At 40.1% G+C, this 15,960-nt stretch overlaps 1 protein-coding gene across 50 annotated transcripts in view; it reads right to left on the reverse strand.

The window, feature by feature from the left end:
• The window catches only part of ncor2 (nuclear receptor corepressor 2), a 180,850-nt gene that overhangs the window by 102,488 nt on the left and 62,402 nt on the right, over positions 1-15,960 (reverse strand). For all 50 annotated transcript variants that reach the window (XM_090237380.1, XM_090237370.1, XM_090237371.1 and 47 more), the window contains exon 4: positions 6,001-6,178. In XM_090237380.1, coding sequence (XP_090093506.1) covers positions 6,001-6,178 — 178 coding nt within the window. The remainder of the gene's footprint in view (positions 1-6,000; positions 6,179-15,960) is intronic.

Genomic DNA, 15,960 nt, shown 5'->3' on the forward strand with positions numbered 1-15,960 from the left:
TGTCTAATAATACCCTGGCTGCCCTGGAGGAAGATGCTGCCACTCAGCAGGATCTCAAGCAAAAGAAACACACTGCTGTCCCCACAAGCAGGCCACAGCAGAGAAAGGCGATTTTCACCACTGAGGGACAGCCACGCTCTTTTGCCCCTTATGAAAAAATGGACTAAATTATGAATCATCCGGAAAATATTAAGAAAATGGGCAAAAATACTTCTGCTAACATTTGACCTGTAGAAGATAAACAGGACGTAGCTAGCTAAACAGAGACAGCACGTGTGGGTGTAGCAACCTTGTTCCCTGAACACTATGTAAATGACGAACAACTTCCACTGACACCAGATGGTAGAGTATGAGTGGGAACAATCATTCCTTCCAGGTGCCAGAACTTGCTGATGAGCAAGGAAACGGTACTGGTAGTGTGTCATCGTCTGTGTTGATGAGGGGTGAGAGGAGAACGGAGAAGTGAGCAGAACAACCTTCCCCCTGAGGCTCTGACCTAGAAAAAGACCCTGTAGAAAGTAACACATACTGACTGCACCAGCCCCGATCATGGGACACATTCTCAGAGCTAGCTAACATTCCACACATCTGCGATTGCCACTTTACACGCCACAGCACCAGTGCAGTAAAAGCAGAGCACAGTTGATGGGTAGGGTAGGAACTCATCCCTTGATGAAGAGGACATATTCACTATGACGAGCTGTTGTGTATACCACCACCAGTGGTCCTTTGTAGCTTAGTTGGTAGAGCATGGTGCTCATAACACCTGGGTAGTGGATTTGATTCCCGGGACTACTCATACATAAAATGTATGCACGCCTGACTAAGTCGCATTGGATGAAAGTGTCTGCTAAATGACATATACTGCATTCGGAAAGTATTCAGACCCTTTGACCTTTTCCACATTCTGTTACAGTACAGCCTTATTCAAAAATAAATTAAATTGACCCACCCCCATCAATATATACACACCATGACAAAAAATGACAAAGCAAAAACAGGTTTTTAGATTTTTTTGCTAATTTATGAACATTTTCAAACAGAAATATGACATTTACATAAATATTCAGACCCGTCACTCAGTACGTTGTTGAAGCACCTTTGGCAGCGATTACATCCTCAAGTCTTTTGGGGTATGATGCCACAAGGTTGGCACAGCTGTATTTGGGGAGTTTCTCCCATTCTTCTTTGCAGATCCTCTCAAGTTCTGTCTGGTTGGATGGTGAGTGTCGCTGCACAGCTATTTTCAAGTCATATCCGGGCTCTGGCTGGGCTCTCAAGGACATTGAGACTTTTACTGAAAAAACTCCTGCCTTGTCTTGGCTGTGTGCTTAGGGTCGTTGTCAAGTTGGAAGGTGAACCATCGCCCCAGTCTGAGGTCCTGAACACTCTGTAGCAAGTTTTCATTAAGGATCTCTGTACTTTGCTCTGTTCATCTTTCCCTCGATCCTGACTAGTCTCCCAGTCCCTGCCACTGAAAAACATCCCCACAATATGATGCTGCCACCACCCTGCTTCAACGTAGGAATGGTGCCAGATTTCATCCAGGCGTGGTGCTTGGCATTCAGGCCAAAGAGTTCAATCTTGGTTTCATTAGACCAGATAATCTTGTTCCTCATGGTCTGAGTGTCCTTTAGGTGCCTTTTGGCAAACCTCCAAGAGGAGTGTCTTCCGTCTGGCCACTCGACCATAAAGGCCGGATTGGTGGAGTGCTGAAGAGATGGTTGTCCTTCTGGAAGGTTCTCCCATCGCCACAGAGGAACTCTTGAGCTATGTCAGAGTGACCATCAAGTTCTTGGTCATCTCCTGCCACGGCCCTTCTCTCCCGATTGCTCAGTTTGGCCGGGCAGCCAGCTCTAGGAAGAGTCTTGGTGGTTCCAAACTTCTTCCATTTAAGAATGATGGAGGCCACTGTCTTGGGACCTTCAATAATGCAGAAATGTGTTGGTACTCTTCCCCAGATCTGTGCCTCGACACAATCCGGTCTCGGAGCTCTACGGACAATTCGACCTCATGGCTTGGTTTTTGATCTTACATTTTTTGCTTCACATCATGGGAAAATCAAAAGAAATCAGCCAAGACCTCAGAAAAATAATTGTAGACCGCCACAAGTATGGTTCATCCTTGGGAGCAATTTCCAAATGCATGAAGGTACCACGTTCATCTGTACAAACAATAGTACGCAAGTATAAACACCATGGGACCACGCAGCCGTCATACCGCTCAAGAAGGACACATGTTCTGTCTCCTAGAGATGAACGTACTCTGGTGCGAAAAGTGCAAATCAATCCCAGAACAACAGCAAAGGATATTTTGAAGATGCTGGAGGAAATACGTACAAATGTATCTATATCCACAGTAAAACGAGCCCTATTTCGACATAACCTGAAAGGCCCCTCAGCAAGGAAGAATCCACTGTTCCAAAACCGCCATAAAAAAGCCAGACTATGGTTTGCAACTGTACATGCGGACAAAGATCGTACTTTTTGGAGAAATGTCCTCTGGTCCGATGAAACAAAAATATAACTGTTTGGCCACATTGACCATTGTTATGTTTGGAGGGAAAAGGGGGAGGCTTGCAAGCTGAAGACTTTGTGGGCAGAACTGAAAAAGTGTGTGCAAGCAAGGAGGCCTACAAACCTGACTCAGTTACATCAGCTCTGTCAGGAGGAATGGGCCAAAATTCACCCAACATTTTGTGGGAAGCTTGTGGAAGGCTACCCGAAACATTTGACACAAGTTAAACAATTTAAATGCAATGCTACCAAATACTAATTGGGTGTATGTAAACTTCTGACCCACTGGGAATGCGATGAAAGAAATGAAAGCTGAAATAAATCAATGACATTTCACATTCTTAAAATAAAGTGGTGATCCTAACTGACCAAAGACAGGGAACTTTTAAAATGATTAAATGTCAGGAATTGTGAAAAACTGAGTTTAAATGTACTTGGCTAAGGTGTATGTAAACGTCCGACTTCAACTGTATATTTTCATGTCTTTATTGAACATTTTCTTATTACTTCAACTCTATAATTGTTGATGTGCTATTAGTTTAGGCAGACTGTGTTTGTCTATTGTTGTGACGTAGATGAAGATCAGATCAAATGTTATGACCAATTCATGGAGAAATCCAGGTATTTCCAAAGGGTTCACATACTTTTTCTTGCCACTGTATATTGGCAACTATGTAAAAATAGCTTACATAAAGCCAACAATTAAAAACACTGCAGCCTACAGGTAGAAAATATCCTGATAAAAATAAATATCCTATAAATCACATTGGCTACACATGGCCTGTCTACAACGAACTTGAAACATTATATCAACTATTAACTTGAGTACCGGCAGCTCAAATGTTCTACTACTTGAGCTCCTGTTCCTCATATAGAATATAAGATCAAAAGTATTGTGGAGCTCCTGTACCTAAATATAAACAGTACCAGCACCCAAAATGAGGTCCGGAACCTATTTCAGTCAAAGTCAAACACTAATATGAAGTAATCAGGTTTTATTTTATTTATTTATTTATTATTGTATTCTATTTTAAGACATTGGCATTGGATCAGAGCATGACATTTTTCCCTTTTATGCTGAGTGGTTATCGAAAGGGAGACAGCTGGAAAGATTTTTCAAATACACAAAAGAACCATTGTAATTCTCAATGAATGTGAAAACAGATTTTGTCTGCTTGCTGTTTGAGGTGAAGAAAACATTACTTTGAGAAGCTCCACGGTCATTAGTGGTGGAGCATTAAGCCAATCAGAAATACTCACAGATCCCAAAATGGGCACATTTATATGCCTACCTCTGCGTGCAGGCGAGGTAGCATATAGGCCTACATCTATGTGTGCGTGTCCTTACTCAACATTGATAGGAGCGGAGCACTCCAAAAAAAAAATTACTAAATTGACAAAACTCGTAAATGGAATGAAATAAACAAAAACCTGTTTCTCACAAGTGTAGCATAAGTTGTGCACTCTGCAAACAACGTGTCCACTCGGACAATGAGAACGGGAAGACTAGAACAATAATATTGAATGCATTAAAATAAATGACCGTAAACAAAGTAACAAACATTGTATATTATAAACTATAGGAATTAACAGTAAATGTACTACTGATGATAAATGTAATGGAGAATTGACATACAATCAAACGCAAACAATATACACAATGAAGTTATGAAACAATGAATGTGCACAAATTTGCGGGAGAGAGCGCACTCTGGCCAGGGAAGGTTATTATGCATCTGGGCGCATGGTCAATCCGATGTCTGCATTGGTCATGCAGCATTTACGGTGATATGGCCTCGGCAGAAGTCAGGGCATTCATACTTCTTGCAGTGCAGAGCTCGTCAAGCAATTGTGATCCGATTCAGGAAACTAGGCATATGTCGCAAGTCACGACTTCACAGGAGTGATTTTTTAACGTAAAAAAAATTTTTTTTTAATCAAATTGCGTCTTTTTGGGAGAAATGCATTCTCGAGCATGTGAAATAGTATGTGCCTTAATATCAAACTTGTATGCCATCTGTAAATACAAATAAAATTGGTAAATTACAAGTCCAGTTGTTTTAGCCACAAATAAACGTGAGCAACCTTCCCACTAGCCATGATTGGCTGAGATAATAAGTGGACTGGACAAGCCGAGAGATGAGTTTGGATTGGTCTACCATATAGCACGCATCTGTCTATTGGAGCTGGTCAGTATGTCTAGGGAATCGTGTCAAACGCGGCTTTTAAAAAATGTATCCAGAGGCATGCAGGGGGCATGCCTCTTGGTAAAAGACCAAGTCCATATTATGCTTCAGAAATAGCAGTCCAAATAAATGCTTTAGAGTTCAAATAACAGACACATCAACTGTTCAGAAGAGGCTGCGTGTATCAGGCCTTCATGGTCGAATTGCTGGAAAAAAGCACTACTAAAGGACAGCAATAAGAAGAGACTTGCTTGATCCAAGAAACACAAGCAAAGGAAATTAGAACGGTGGAAATCTGTCCATTGGTCTGATAAATCCAAATTTGAGATTTTGGTTCCAACTGCCGTGTCTTTGTGAGACGCAGAGCAGGTGAACGGATGATCTCCGCGTGTGTGGTTCCTACCATGAAGCATGGAGGTGGTGTGATTGTGCTTTGCTGGTGACAATGTTGGTGATTTATTTAGAATTCAAGGCACACTGAACCAGCATGGCTACCACAACATTCCGCAGCAATATGCCATCCCATCTGGTTTGCGCTTAGTGGGACTATCATTTGTTTTTCAACAGGGCAATGACCCAACACACCTCCAGGCTGTGTACGGGCTATTTGGCCAAGGTGAGTGATGGAGCGCTACATCAGATGACCTGGCCTCCACAAACACCTGACCTCAACCCAAATGAGATGGTTTGGAATGAGATGGACAGCAGAGTGAAGGAAAAGCAGCCAACAAGTACGCAGCATATGTGGGAACTTCTTCAAGACTGTTGGAAAAGCATTCCAGGTGAAGCTGGTTGAGAGAATGCCAAGAGTGTGCAAAGCTGTCATTAAGGCAAAGGGTGGCTACTTTGAAGGATCTCAAATATAAAATATATTTTGATTGTTTTAGCAATTTTTTGTTTACTACATTATTCCATTTGTTTTATTTCATCGTTTTGATGTCTTCACTATTATTCTACAATGTAGAAAATATAAAAAATAAAGAAAAACCCTTGAATGAGTAGGTGTGTCCAAACCTTTGACTGGTACTGTATATATATTTGTTACTGCTCGACTAAAACAATCTTGTTTGATCAACCACCTAACAACCAAACACTTGACCAGTCAACTAATTGGGGTCAGCCCTACTTTGAACCAAACACACATCAAAGCAGGAGTCATTTTAGTCCATAATCCAACAGTGACCTTTGACATGCCAGCATCACCCAGCTTTCAGAACTCAAACAAAAAATTCAAAATGAAAGTCCCTCAAGAGATTTAATCGACTTTGAGATCCTTCTGTCAAGTAATCAATACTGACCTTTGACATGTCCTCAGCCCCTCCCAGAGGAAGTTGTGGGCGGTGGGATGAGTGCCTCATGAGAGACTCCGCCCCAAGGTCCAGGCGGGGACGCTTTATCTCAACATACTCCACCTCTGATTGGTTGTTGGGCTCAGGTAAGTAGATGTGCTCATAGCGGATGTGTTGCTCCTGACCTCTGTCAGGAGAAAGCACAGGGAGAGAAGACAGGTTAACATCTATATTAATTAACTGATGGTGTAGGTCATTTCCATGTAAAATGACCTATGAGCACCAACATGTGAAGTTCATAATAGCATGTCAAATTGGGTGTCAAATGAAAGCTAAGATTCTATATTTTGGAGAAATTAAGGCATTAATACATTATTCAATTATTTTCCATTCTAAACATTAGGAATAGACAAAGGCTTTGATTTCTTGTCAAATAGATTGAAAATGAGTCTAGCAGAAAAGTCTTAAAACTGGACCATTTTATCTCCAACACTTCATTCAAAGACTCAATCATGGACACGCTTAGTGACAGTTATGGCAGCTTCACGTGATGTATTGTTGTCTCTACCTTCTTGCCCTTTGTGCGGTTTCTGTGCACAATAATGTTTGTACCATGTTTTGTGCTGCTACCATGTTGTGTTGCTACAATGTTGTTGCTGCCATGTTGTGGTGTTGTCTTAGGTCTCTCTTTACGTAGTGTTGTAGTGTCTCTCTTGTCGTAATATGTCTCTTGTCTTATATATTTTATTTTTTGTATTTTTTATCCAGACCCCACTCCTGCAGGAGGCCTTTTGGTAGGCCGTCATTGTAAATAAGATTTTGTTCTTAACTGACTTGCCTAGTTAAATAAAGTTTAAATAAAAAAATATTCTAATATAAATATCATCAAGGCAAAGGGTTGCTACTTTGAAGAATATGAAATATATTTTGATTTGTTAAACACTTTTTTGGTTACTACATGATTCCATGTGTTATTTCATAGTTTTGATGGATTATTTGTTCTGCCTTCTGTACGTTTAAGAAACATTGCCTTGAACCTGGAAATTCCATTAACAAAAACCAACATTCCTTTAAGATACTTTCTAATTTCACTCCCTCATGAGGGAGGATAATGAAAGTTCACAGGTAGACCTATCCATTAGTTAGAGTTTTTACTGATATCAATTCTGATATGAATAATTAAGTGATTAAAACTCAAAATGATGTTACCAAATCGGTAATTGAATTGGCTACAATGGGAAATCGTATTAGTCATCAACCACAGTTGGGCCACATGCTACTGTCCTCCCTTCCACTGGCATACTGTTATTTTCAGCTGATAAGTTCTCAGTTCTCTTTCTGTCTTCTGGTGGTCAAAGCAGAGTGTGAAAAGTATGGACAACCCCCTCCCTCTCTCTCTTCTCTCCAATTAATGTCACCTCTTCTGGCTCTTACTCACACCCTCCCTTTCCATTTACTGTAACCAGCATCCTCAACCACTGAGCACCGACTAACACTGGACGTTGAAAAGTAGTTTACATTTCATCAATCTGCCCTGGCCTTGATTTCAACATCCACAGACATCGTTTTTTGGTCCGGACCAGCCTTGATTTCAGCATCCACAGACATCTGGAGCGGCCATCATTTAGCCCAAACAGAGGTCCATGATTGGTTCAGATCTTGTCTGGTCCGGATCAAATCTGTACCAATCATAGATATCTATGTTTCACAAGTTTGGACAGTACATTAGAGCACAGTAGACCACAGAAAAGTAGAGTATAGTTCAGTACATTACAGTATAGTAAAGAAAAGTAGAGTATAGTTCAGTACAGTCCTGTACAGTAGAGTAAAATAGAGTGTAGTAGTGTTCATTGCCGTACACAGTAGAGCACACTAGAGTTGAGTACACTAATGTACTGTACTGAACTCGACTCTACTGTCCTGTGCTGTACTCTACTGAGTTATACTTTGATTTCCAAACTTGTGAAACATAGACGTCTATGATTTGTTCAGATCTGGTAATGGCAGAGCTCATTAAAATAATAGCCAGCGTGTAGAATAATACCCAAATATGTAAAGGAGGATATTGCATTTCTACCTATGTGTACATATTTAGGAAACATCGCCATGAACATTATGACATTCATATCCATTGTTATGCATTTCACAATTGTGTTAATGACTGTAAATCCACTTTAATAACCAAAATAGATTTTTTCAAACTCAAGGTGTCATGTCATAGCTGACACACCATTATTTTTGCACACATCTTCAAATCTTAATTCGGAGCAGATATGTAACAGAGTTTAAGGAAAATGTGGTCACAAAAACACTGAGGGATATTTTACCAAAATTCTGTTACCAAACTTCACATCTGCACTGTTCCTCTTTCAGAGGAAGGCCCTAAAAATTGTCAAAAAGACTCCAACCACCCTAGTCAGACTGTTCTCTCTACGACCGCAGGTAAGCAGTACCGGAGTGCCAAGTATTGGTCCAAAAGGCTCTTTAACAGCTTCAACCCCCAATCCATAAGATTGCTGAACAGTTAATCAAAGTCACTTTACCCCTACATACATATTACCTCAATTACCTCGACTAACTTGTACCACTGCACATTGACTCAGTACCGGTACCCCCTATATACTGCCTCGTTATTGTTATTTTAAAGTGTAAATTTTTATTTTTTTTTACTTTAGTTTATTTAGTAAACTCTTATTTTTTTTAAACTCTTATTTTTCTTAAAAATGCATTGCTGGTTAAGGGCTTGTAAGTAAGCATTTCACAGTAACCGGTCTTAGCATTTAGTTTGCATTCTCTATGGGATTTTACATGTACTAGTTAGCTATCTAGCTAAGTGATTAGCTTCTTCCAAAATCAAGCATTCGCTTGGTAACAACAGAGAATCCCCTCCTGGATCAAGAGCCTTGCTGGCTAATATTTGTTTTGTGCATACAGCAAACTGTGTAGCATTACTTGTATAGTTTAGGTCAAAAACAGTACAAAATGTTCACAATGTGATTGTTAGCATTTAGTTAGCATTCTCTATGGGATTTTACATGTACTTGTTAGCAATGCTAACCTTCGGATTACAGAGTATGAGTGGGGTTTAAAAACATTGCCCTTTGTGCTTAGTAACGGTATTACCGAACATCCTGGTATGGCACACGGTCGGTATGAAGGCATGACAATCTGGATACTGCCCAAGACGAGTCCTTGTATATAGAGTCATATGGTTTCTAAAAATCAGGAAAATCCGGGTAATAAAGCATAGCTAGTAGCTACCAAATGTCATTTTCAGTGACTGTGGACATTTACAAGGGAAAGTGAATGAGAGAAACTGTGCAAATGAACAATGTTGTGATGCATGCTTTTCTGAAGGAAGCTCAGAGAAGAGCGGAGGAGGAAAAAAATGCTAGTAGGAAGCACAGGGGGAAGAAATTGCAGCTGAAGCGATAACTCATCCAGAGCTCTGACTTCTTGCAGAAAGCCATTAAGATATTTATATAGAACCACTTTCTCCCCTTGTGCTATTTACAAAAACACGTGACTGGCTCAAATGTTCTGGGGAATTACGGTAAACATAATGTAAAATAATCTGACAGGTGAAATTAAGAATGCAATCTGCTTTATGACCTAACGTATTGCACAAGGCGACTACAGATATTTGGGGGGGTTGAAAAACTTCAAATAAATAGTTGACAGTATTGACCATGCCGTGGCTTTTTCCAAATACCCCGGTATACGTTATCCCGCCCAAGGCTATTCGCTAGACAACCCTTTTCGAGCATTGCCATTGGTTTTCAAGCAGATTTAAGTGAAAACTATAACTTGGCCACTCAGTAATATTCACTGTCTTCTTGGTACTCCAGTGTAGAGTTAGCCTTATGTTTTAGGTTATTGTCCAGTTGAAAGGTAAATGAATCTCCCAGTGTCTGGTGGAAAGCAAACAACCAGGTTTTCCTATAGGACTTTGTCTGTGCTTAGCTCCATTCCGTTTCTTTTTTTTATCCTGAAAAACTCCCCAGTCCTTAATGATAACCCATAATATGATGCAGCCACCACTATGCTTGAAAATATGGAGAGTGGTACTCAGTAATATGATGTAATGGATTTGCCCCAAATATAACACTTTGTATTCAAGACAGAGTGAATTGCTTTGACACATTATTTGCAGTATTACTTTAGTGCCTTATTGCAAACAGGATGCATATTTTGGAATATTTTTTATTCTGTACAGGCTTCCTACTTTTCACTCTGTCATTTAGGTTAGTATTGTGGAGTCACGACAATGTTGATCCATCATCAGTTCTTTCCCATCACTACCATTAAACTATGCAACTGTTTTAAAGTCACCATTGGCCTCATGGTGAAATCCCTGAGTGGTTTCCTTCCTCTATGGTAACTGAGTTAGGAAGGACTAGGGTTGCAAAGTGTCGGAAACCTTCTGGCAAATTTCTTGAAATTTTCTGGAAATTTTGCATGGGAAGTTATGCCCGGGAATTGGGAGATGTTTGGTTAAATTCATTTTTTTAAATTTAGCTTAACAGTCATGTAACGATTGTCCTCTTCTTCTGATGAGGAGTAAGAGATGTCGGACCAATGTGCAGCATGGTAAGTGTCCATTTTAATATAATAAAACTGAACATTACAAAAATACAAAATAACAACGTGAATGAACAAACGAAAATCGAAACAGTCCCGTATGGTACAAACACAGACACAGGAAACAATCACCCAACACTCAAAAGTGAAACAGGAAACAATCACCCAACACTCAAAAGTGAAACCAGGCTACCTAAGTATGGTTCTCAATCAGGGACAACGATTGACAGCTGACTCTGATTGAGAACCATACCAGGCCAAACACAGAAATCACAAAACATAGAAAAAGGAACATAGACAACCCACCCAACTCACGCCCTGACCATACTAAAAAAAAAAAGATTAAAAAAAACGAACTAAGGTCAGAACGTGACAAGTCAACCGTTTTTTTGTGGGATACACACAAGGCAATTCTAGGTCTTTTCTTGTGACATATTTTGGTTAAACTGTCCCCAATTCAATGGAATGGCAACCCTCTGCATACACAATGCATTCTTCCATCACATGTACAGCTGATTCTCAAGATCTTGCACACTAATGAGATGCTATTGAGCCCACACTACTACACTGTCTGAGTCAAGGACTAAATGCTTTCTGGTAAGTTTTGATTACAATACTGGGTGGGGTGAATATATTTAATGACATACATGATTTTTTGTTAACTAGTAAATAGTAGCCTACAGAAAAGTGTGTTTAAATAATTTCTAACAATTTCTGCTAGTTAGTTTTTGCTACCATGTGGGTTTTAGCTTGCTTGAGCCTGCTAACTGAAGAGTGTTAATTCACCTGTGTCCATACATGTTTCATTTAAAAACATTTAGCTTACAAAGAAGTTGTTTTAATCTAACCTGATCTGCTTAACTATGTAACTATTTCTAACTTATTCTGTTTAACTATTTATCTGTACATGGAATTGTATGTGTTTTTTTTTGCCATTTTCTCCCTAATCTTCGGAGGAACATGCCACAGGCACTATCTGATGTGTGGAGACATTTCACTGCAGCTAATGTAGAAGGAAAAGCTGTGTACATTTGCAAATACTGTGCCAAATCATAAGTGAAGAATGCAACAAAGATGCAGTATCACCTGGCCAAGTGCATAAAGTTCCCTCAGTGCTCACAACAAGCAACCTCTGACAAAAGTCTCTACTTCTATTTGAGGTGAAAATGATGAATCAGACACCTTATCGATGACAACAGCTCATGGTCCTCCTGGAATCAGAAGTTATTTTACTCAATGGAGGAACATATAGAAATGCTGATCAATGTATTGCTTGAGCTGTGTATGCAACTGGTTCACCTCTGATGCTCACAGGCAGTGTATTGGAAGAGATTTCTGAATGTTCTTCACCCAGCATACACCCCTCCACCCAAACATGCTTTATCTACTCATTTGCTGGATGCAGATTTTAACAGAGTTCAAGTGAAGGTCAAGCAAATCATAGAGAAAGCAGACTGTATTGCAATCATCTCTGATGGGTGGTCGAATGTTTGTGGGCAAGGAAAAATTAACTACATCATCTCCACCCCTCAACCAGTATTCTACAAGAGCAGACAAGGGACAACAGACACACCGGTCTCTACATTGCAGATGAGCTGAAGGCAGTCATCAATGGCTTTGGACCACAGAATGTATTTTCACTGGTGACAGACAATGCTGCGAACATGAAGGCTGCTTGGTCTAAAGTGTTACATCACACCCATTGGCTGTGCTGCTGATGCATTGAGTCTGTTTCTCAAGGGCATCATGACACTGAAAAAAATGGATACACTCTACAAGCAAGCCAAGGAAATGGTTAGATATGTGAAGGGTCATCAAGTTATAGCAGCAATTTACCTCACCAAGCAAAGTGAGAAGAGCACCACATTGAAGCTGCCCAGTAACACCTGTTGGGGTGGTGACCGTGAGACCGTGTCTGTGCCTCGACCTAGGTTGGGCAAAACTAAACATGGCGGTGTTCGCCTTAGCAATCTCACTAGGATAGAGACTTCCTCCATTCCTGTCATTATTGAAAGAGATCACGATACCTCACATCTCAAAATAGGGCTACTTAATGTTAGATCCCTTACTTCAAAGGCAATTATAGTGAATTAACTAATCACTGATCATAATCTTGATGTGATTGGCCTGACTGAAACATGGCTTAAGCCTGATGAATTTACTGTGTTAAATGAGGCCTCACCTCCTGGCTACACTAGTGACCATATCCCCCGTGCATCCCACAAAGGCCGAGGTGTTGCTAACATTTACGATAGCAAATTTCAATTTACAAAAAAAACATACGTTTTCATCTTTTGAGCTTCTAGTCATGAAATCTATGCAGCCTACTCAATCACTTTTTATAGCTACTGTTTACAGGCCTCCTGGGCCATATACAGCGTTCCTCATTGAGTTCCCTGAATTCCTATCGTACCTTGTAGTCATAGTTGATAATATTCTAATCTTTGGTAACTTTAATATTCACATGGAAAAGTCCACAGACCCACTCCAAAATGCTTTCAGAGCCATCATCGACTCAGTGGGTTTTGTCCAACATGTCTCTGGACCTACTCACAGTCACAGTCATACTCTGGACCTAGTTTTGTCCCATGGAATAAATGTTGTGGATCTTAATGTTTTTCCTCATAATCCTGGACTATCGGACCACCATTTTATTATTTGCTGCAATTGCAATTGCAGCAAATAATCTGCTCAGACCCCAACCAAGGAACATCAAAAGTCGTGCTATAAATTCACAGACAACACAAAGATTCTTTGATGTCCTTCCAGACTTCCTCTGTCTACCCAAGGACGCCAGAGGACAAAAATCAGTTAACCACCTAACTGAGGAACTCAATTTAACCTTGCGCAATACCCTAGATGCAGTTGCACCCCTAAAAACTAAAAACATTTCTCATAAGAAACTAGCTCCCTGGTACACAGAAAATACCCAAGCTCTGAAGCAAGCTTCCAGAAAATTGGAACGGAAATGGCGCCACACCAAACTGGAAGTCTTCCGACTAGCTTGGAAAGACAGTACCATGCAGTATCGAAGAGCCCTTACTGCTGCTCGATCATCCTATTTTTCCAACTTAATTGAGGAAAATAAGAACAATCCGAAATTCTTTTTTGATACTGTCGCAAAGATAACTAAAAAGCAGCATTCCCAAAGAGAGGATGCTTTCACTTCAGCAGTAATAAATTCATGAACTTCTTTGAGGAAAAGATCATGATTATTAGAAAGCAAATTACGGACTCCTCTTTAAATCTGCGTATTCCTTCAAAGCTCAGTTGTCCTGAGTCTGCACAACTCTGCCAGGACCTAGGATCAAGAGAGACACTCAAATGTTTTAGTACTATATCTCTGGACACAATGATGAAAATAATCATGGCCTCTAAACCTTCAAGCTGCATACTGGACCCTATTCCAACTAAACTACTGAAAGAGCTGCTTCCTGTGCTTGGCCCTCCTATGTTGAACATAATAAACAGCTCTCTATCCACAGGATGTGTACCAAACTCAATAAAAGTGGTAGTAATAAAGCCTCTCTTGAAAAAGCCAAACCATGACCCAGAAAATATAAAAAACTAAAATCGGCCTATATCGAATCTTCCATTCCTCTCAAAAATTTTAGAAAAGGCTGTTGCACAGCAACTCACTGCCTCCACTGACACAAGACAAGTCATTTTTTCATTTTTAATTAATTTGTAAAACAATTATATTTTGACATTATGGGGAATAGCGTGTAGGCCAGTGGCAAAAAAAATCTAAATTCAATCAATTTATTATTTAGGCTGTAACACAACAAAATGTGGGAAAAGTGAAGGAGTGTGAATACTTTCGGAAGGCACTGTACATTTTAAGTGACAAATCTGAGTCTCAGCGCAACTTCATTACAGTGGAATTGCCCTCTAGCAGACTAGCAGGAGGACACATTGGCAAACTGGCACCAGGGCAGCTCTGTGCAAATGAAAATGTAATAAATACATTTTTAAAACTATTTAGAATTCTAAGTTTGTTAAATCAAATCACACAGATCACGTTCAATGTTAGTGGGTAGACAAAAGCCCTCTATTAACAAAATGTTCCATTGTGTATTAGGACTATATGATGTATCAGCGTAATATTGCGTCATTGTGCTGAATCGTTTCTTTGAGGATGACAGATTTCTCCTTCGAGTGGTTGCCAATATCCATTCCTGAGAGCTCCTCCACCCCCACAGTACAGTGGTAGAAGTGCTTCGTCACTTGGGAACACAACTGTGCTACATGAAAAAGTGGCGATTCATGAAACACTCAAAACAGATAATGTTCCTCGGGGAGCTGTGGGATTTGACAACATGACTAATGTTTAGCTCATCCATTTGTAAGGCCAACACGGTGAGTGGTCTAAAAAACGAGGAAACTACACGTGAACAATTAGGCCACTCATTATTTTACTCACTCAGAGCAGCATACTGCCCTCGCATACTAGCCTACCTGATGCATTCCATGTCTGCACACAAACCATGGGTGATTGGCTAAAAACTTGAAAGTCATAATGACCTTAAATATTACTTGTGTCTGCTGTACAGTCTGACATAAGCTAATGGCGTGTCTAAGCAAAGCCCATGACTCAGAGGGAGCATAGTTTTCCAGTAGACTGGAATACTGAGGCAGATCAAACAGACCCCCAAAGTGTAAAGGTACATAGTTCAGTAAAAGACCTTCAGACTCAGACAAATACACTACAATAAAACCAAGCATAAAGTCTAGTTGCTCTTCAATTTGTTGAGCTTTGCATTGTCAAGTGGTCAGTACTCACTAGGCCACACACAAATGCCCAAAACCATGTGTGGCGTCTAGTCTGACCTCCCCTGCAACATCCCTGTACTGTACCACACAATCAGAAAAGAGCTGGGTGGCCTGGAATGCTAACAATTACATGACCAAAGTCATGGGTAGAGGGGAAGAAGGGGGGAGCTGGGCAGTAATATGATAAGTCATGGTCTGCTTTATGTGTGGTTTTAAACTCAAACATGCTATTCATCAAACTCAGGGAATTCAAACAATAAGTATAAACTTTATAAACAAGGGTCTGTAAAAGACGTCTGTTTGCGTCAATGTTTTGTGAAATGAAAAGCTTTGAATAATCAGTTAACTACTTACATCAGTAAATGTTAATCACTGGTAAATGTTGCTCTGTTCCATATGAGGCCATGACTTTCTAAATGCCTGCCTTCAAGGCATTTTTAGGTTGGCCTAGATGCTGAAATGTCATCGCTTTCATACTAACACATTTTCCCACCAACTTTATTTAGCCTTTTCCTTATCTGAAAGGTATTGCCGATATCAAAGCAGAAACTTTTATTTCCACCTAACAACCTAGCAATCATTTCTGTAAACTTCTGCCTACGGCTTTGTATGAAA

Source organism: Oncorhynchus mykiss, chromosome 6 (assembly GCF_057628025.1).
Source record: "Oncorhynchus mykiss isolate SJ-2025 chromosome 6, ASM5762802v1, whole genome shotgun sequence".
In the NCBI taxonomy this organism is placed as follows: domain Eukaryota; kingdom Metazoa; phylum Chordata; class Actinopteri; order Salmoniformes; family Salmonidae; genus Oncorhynchus; species Oncorhynchus mykiss.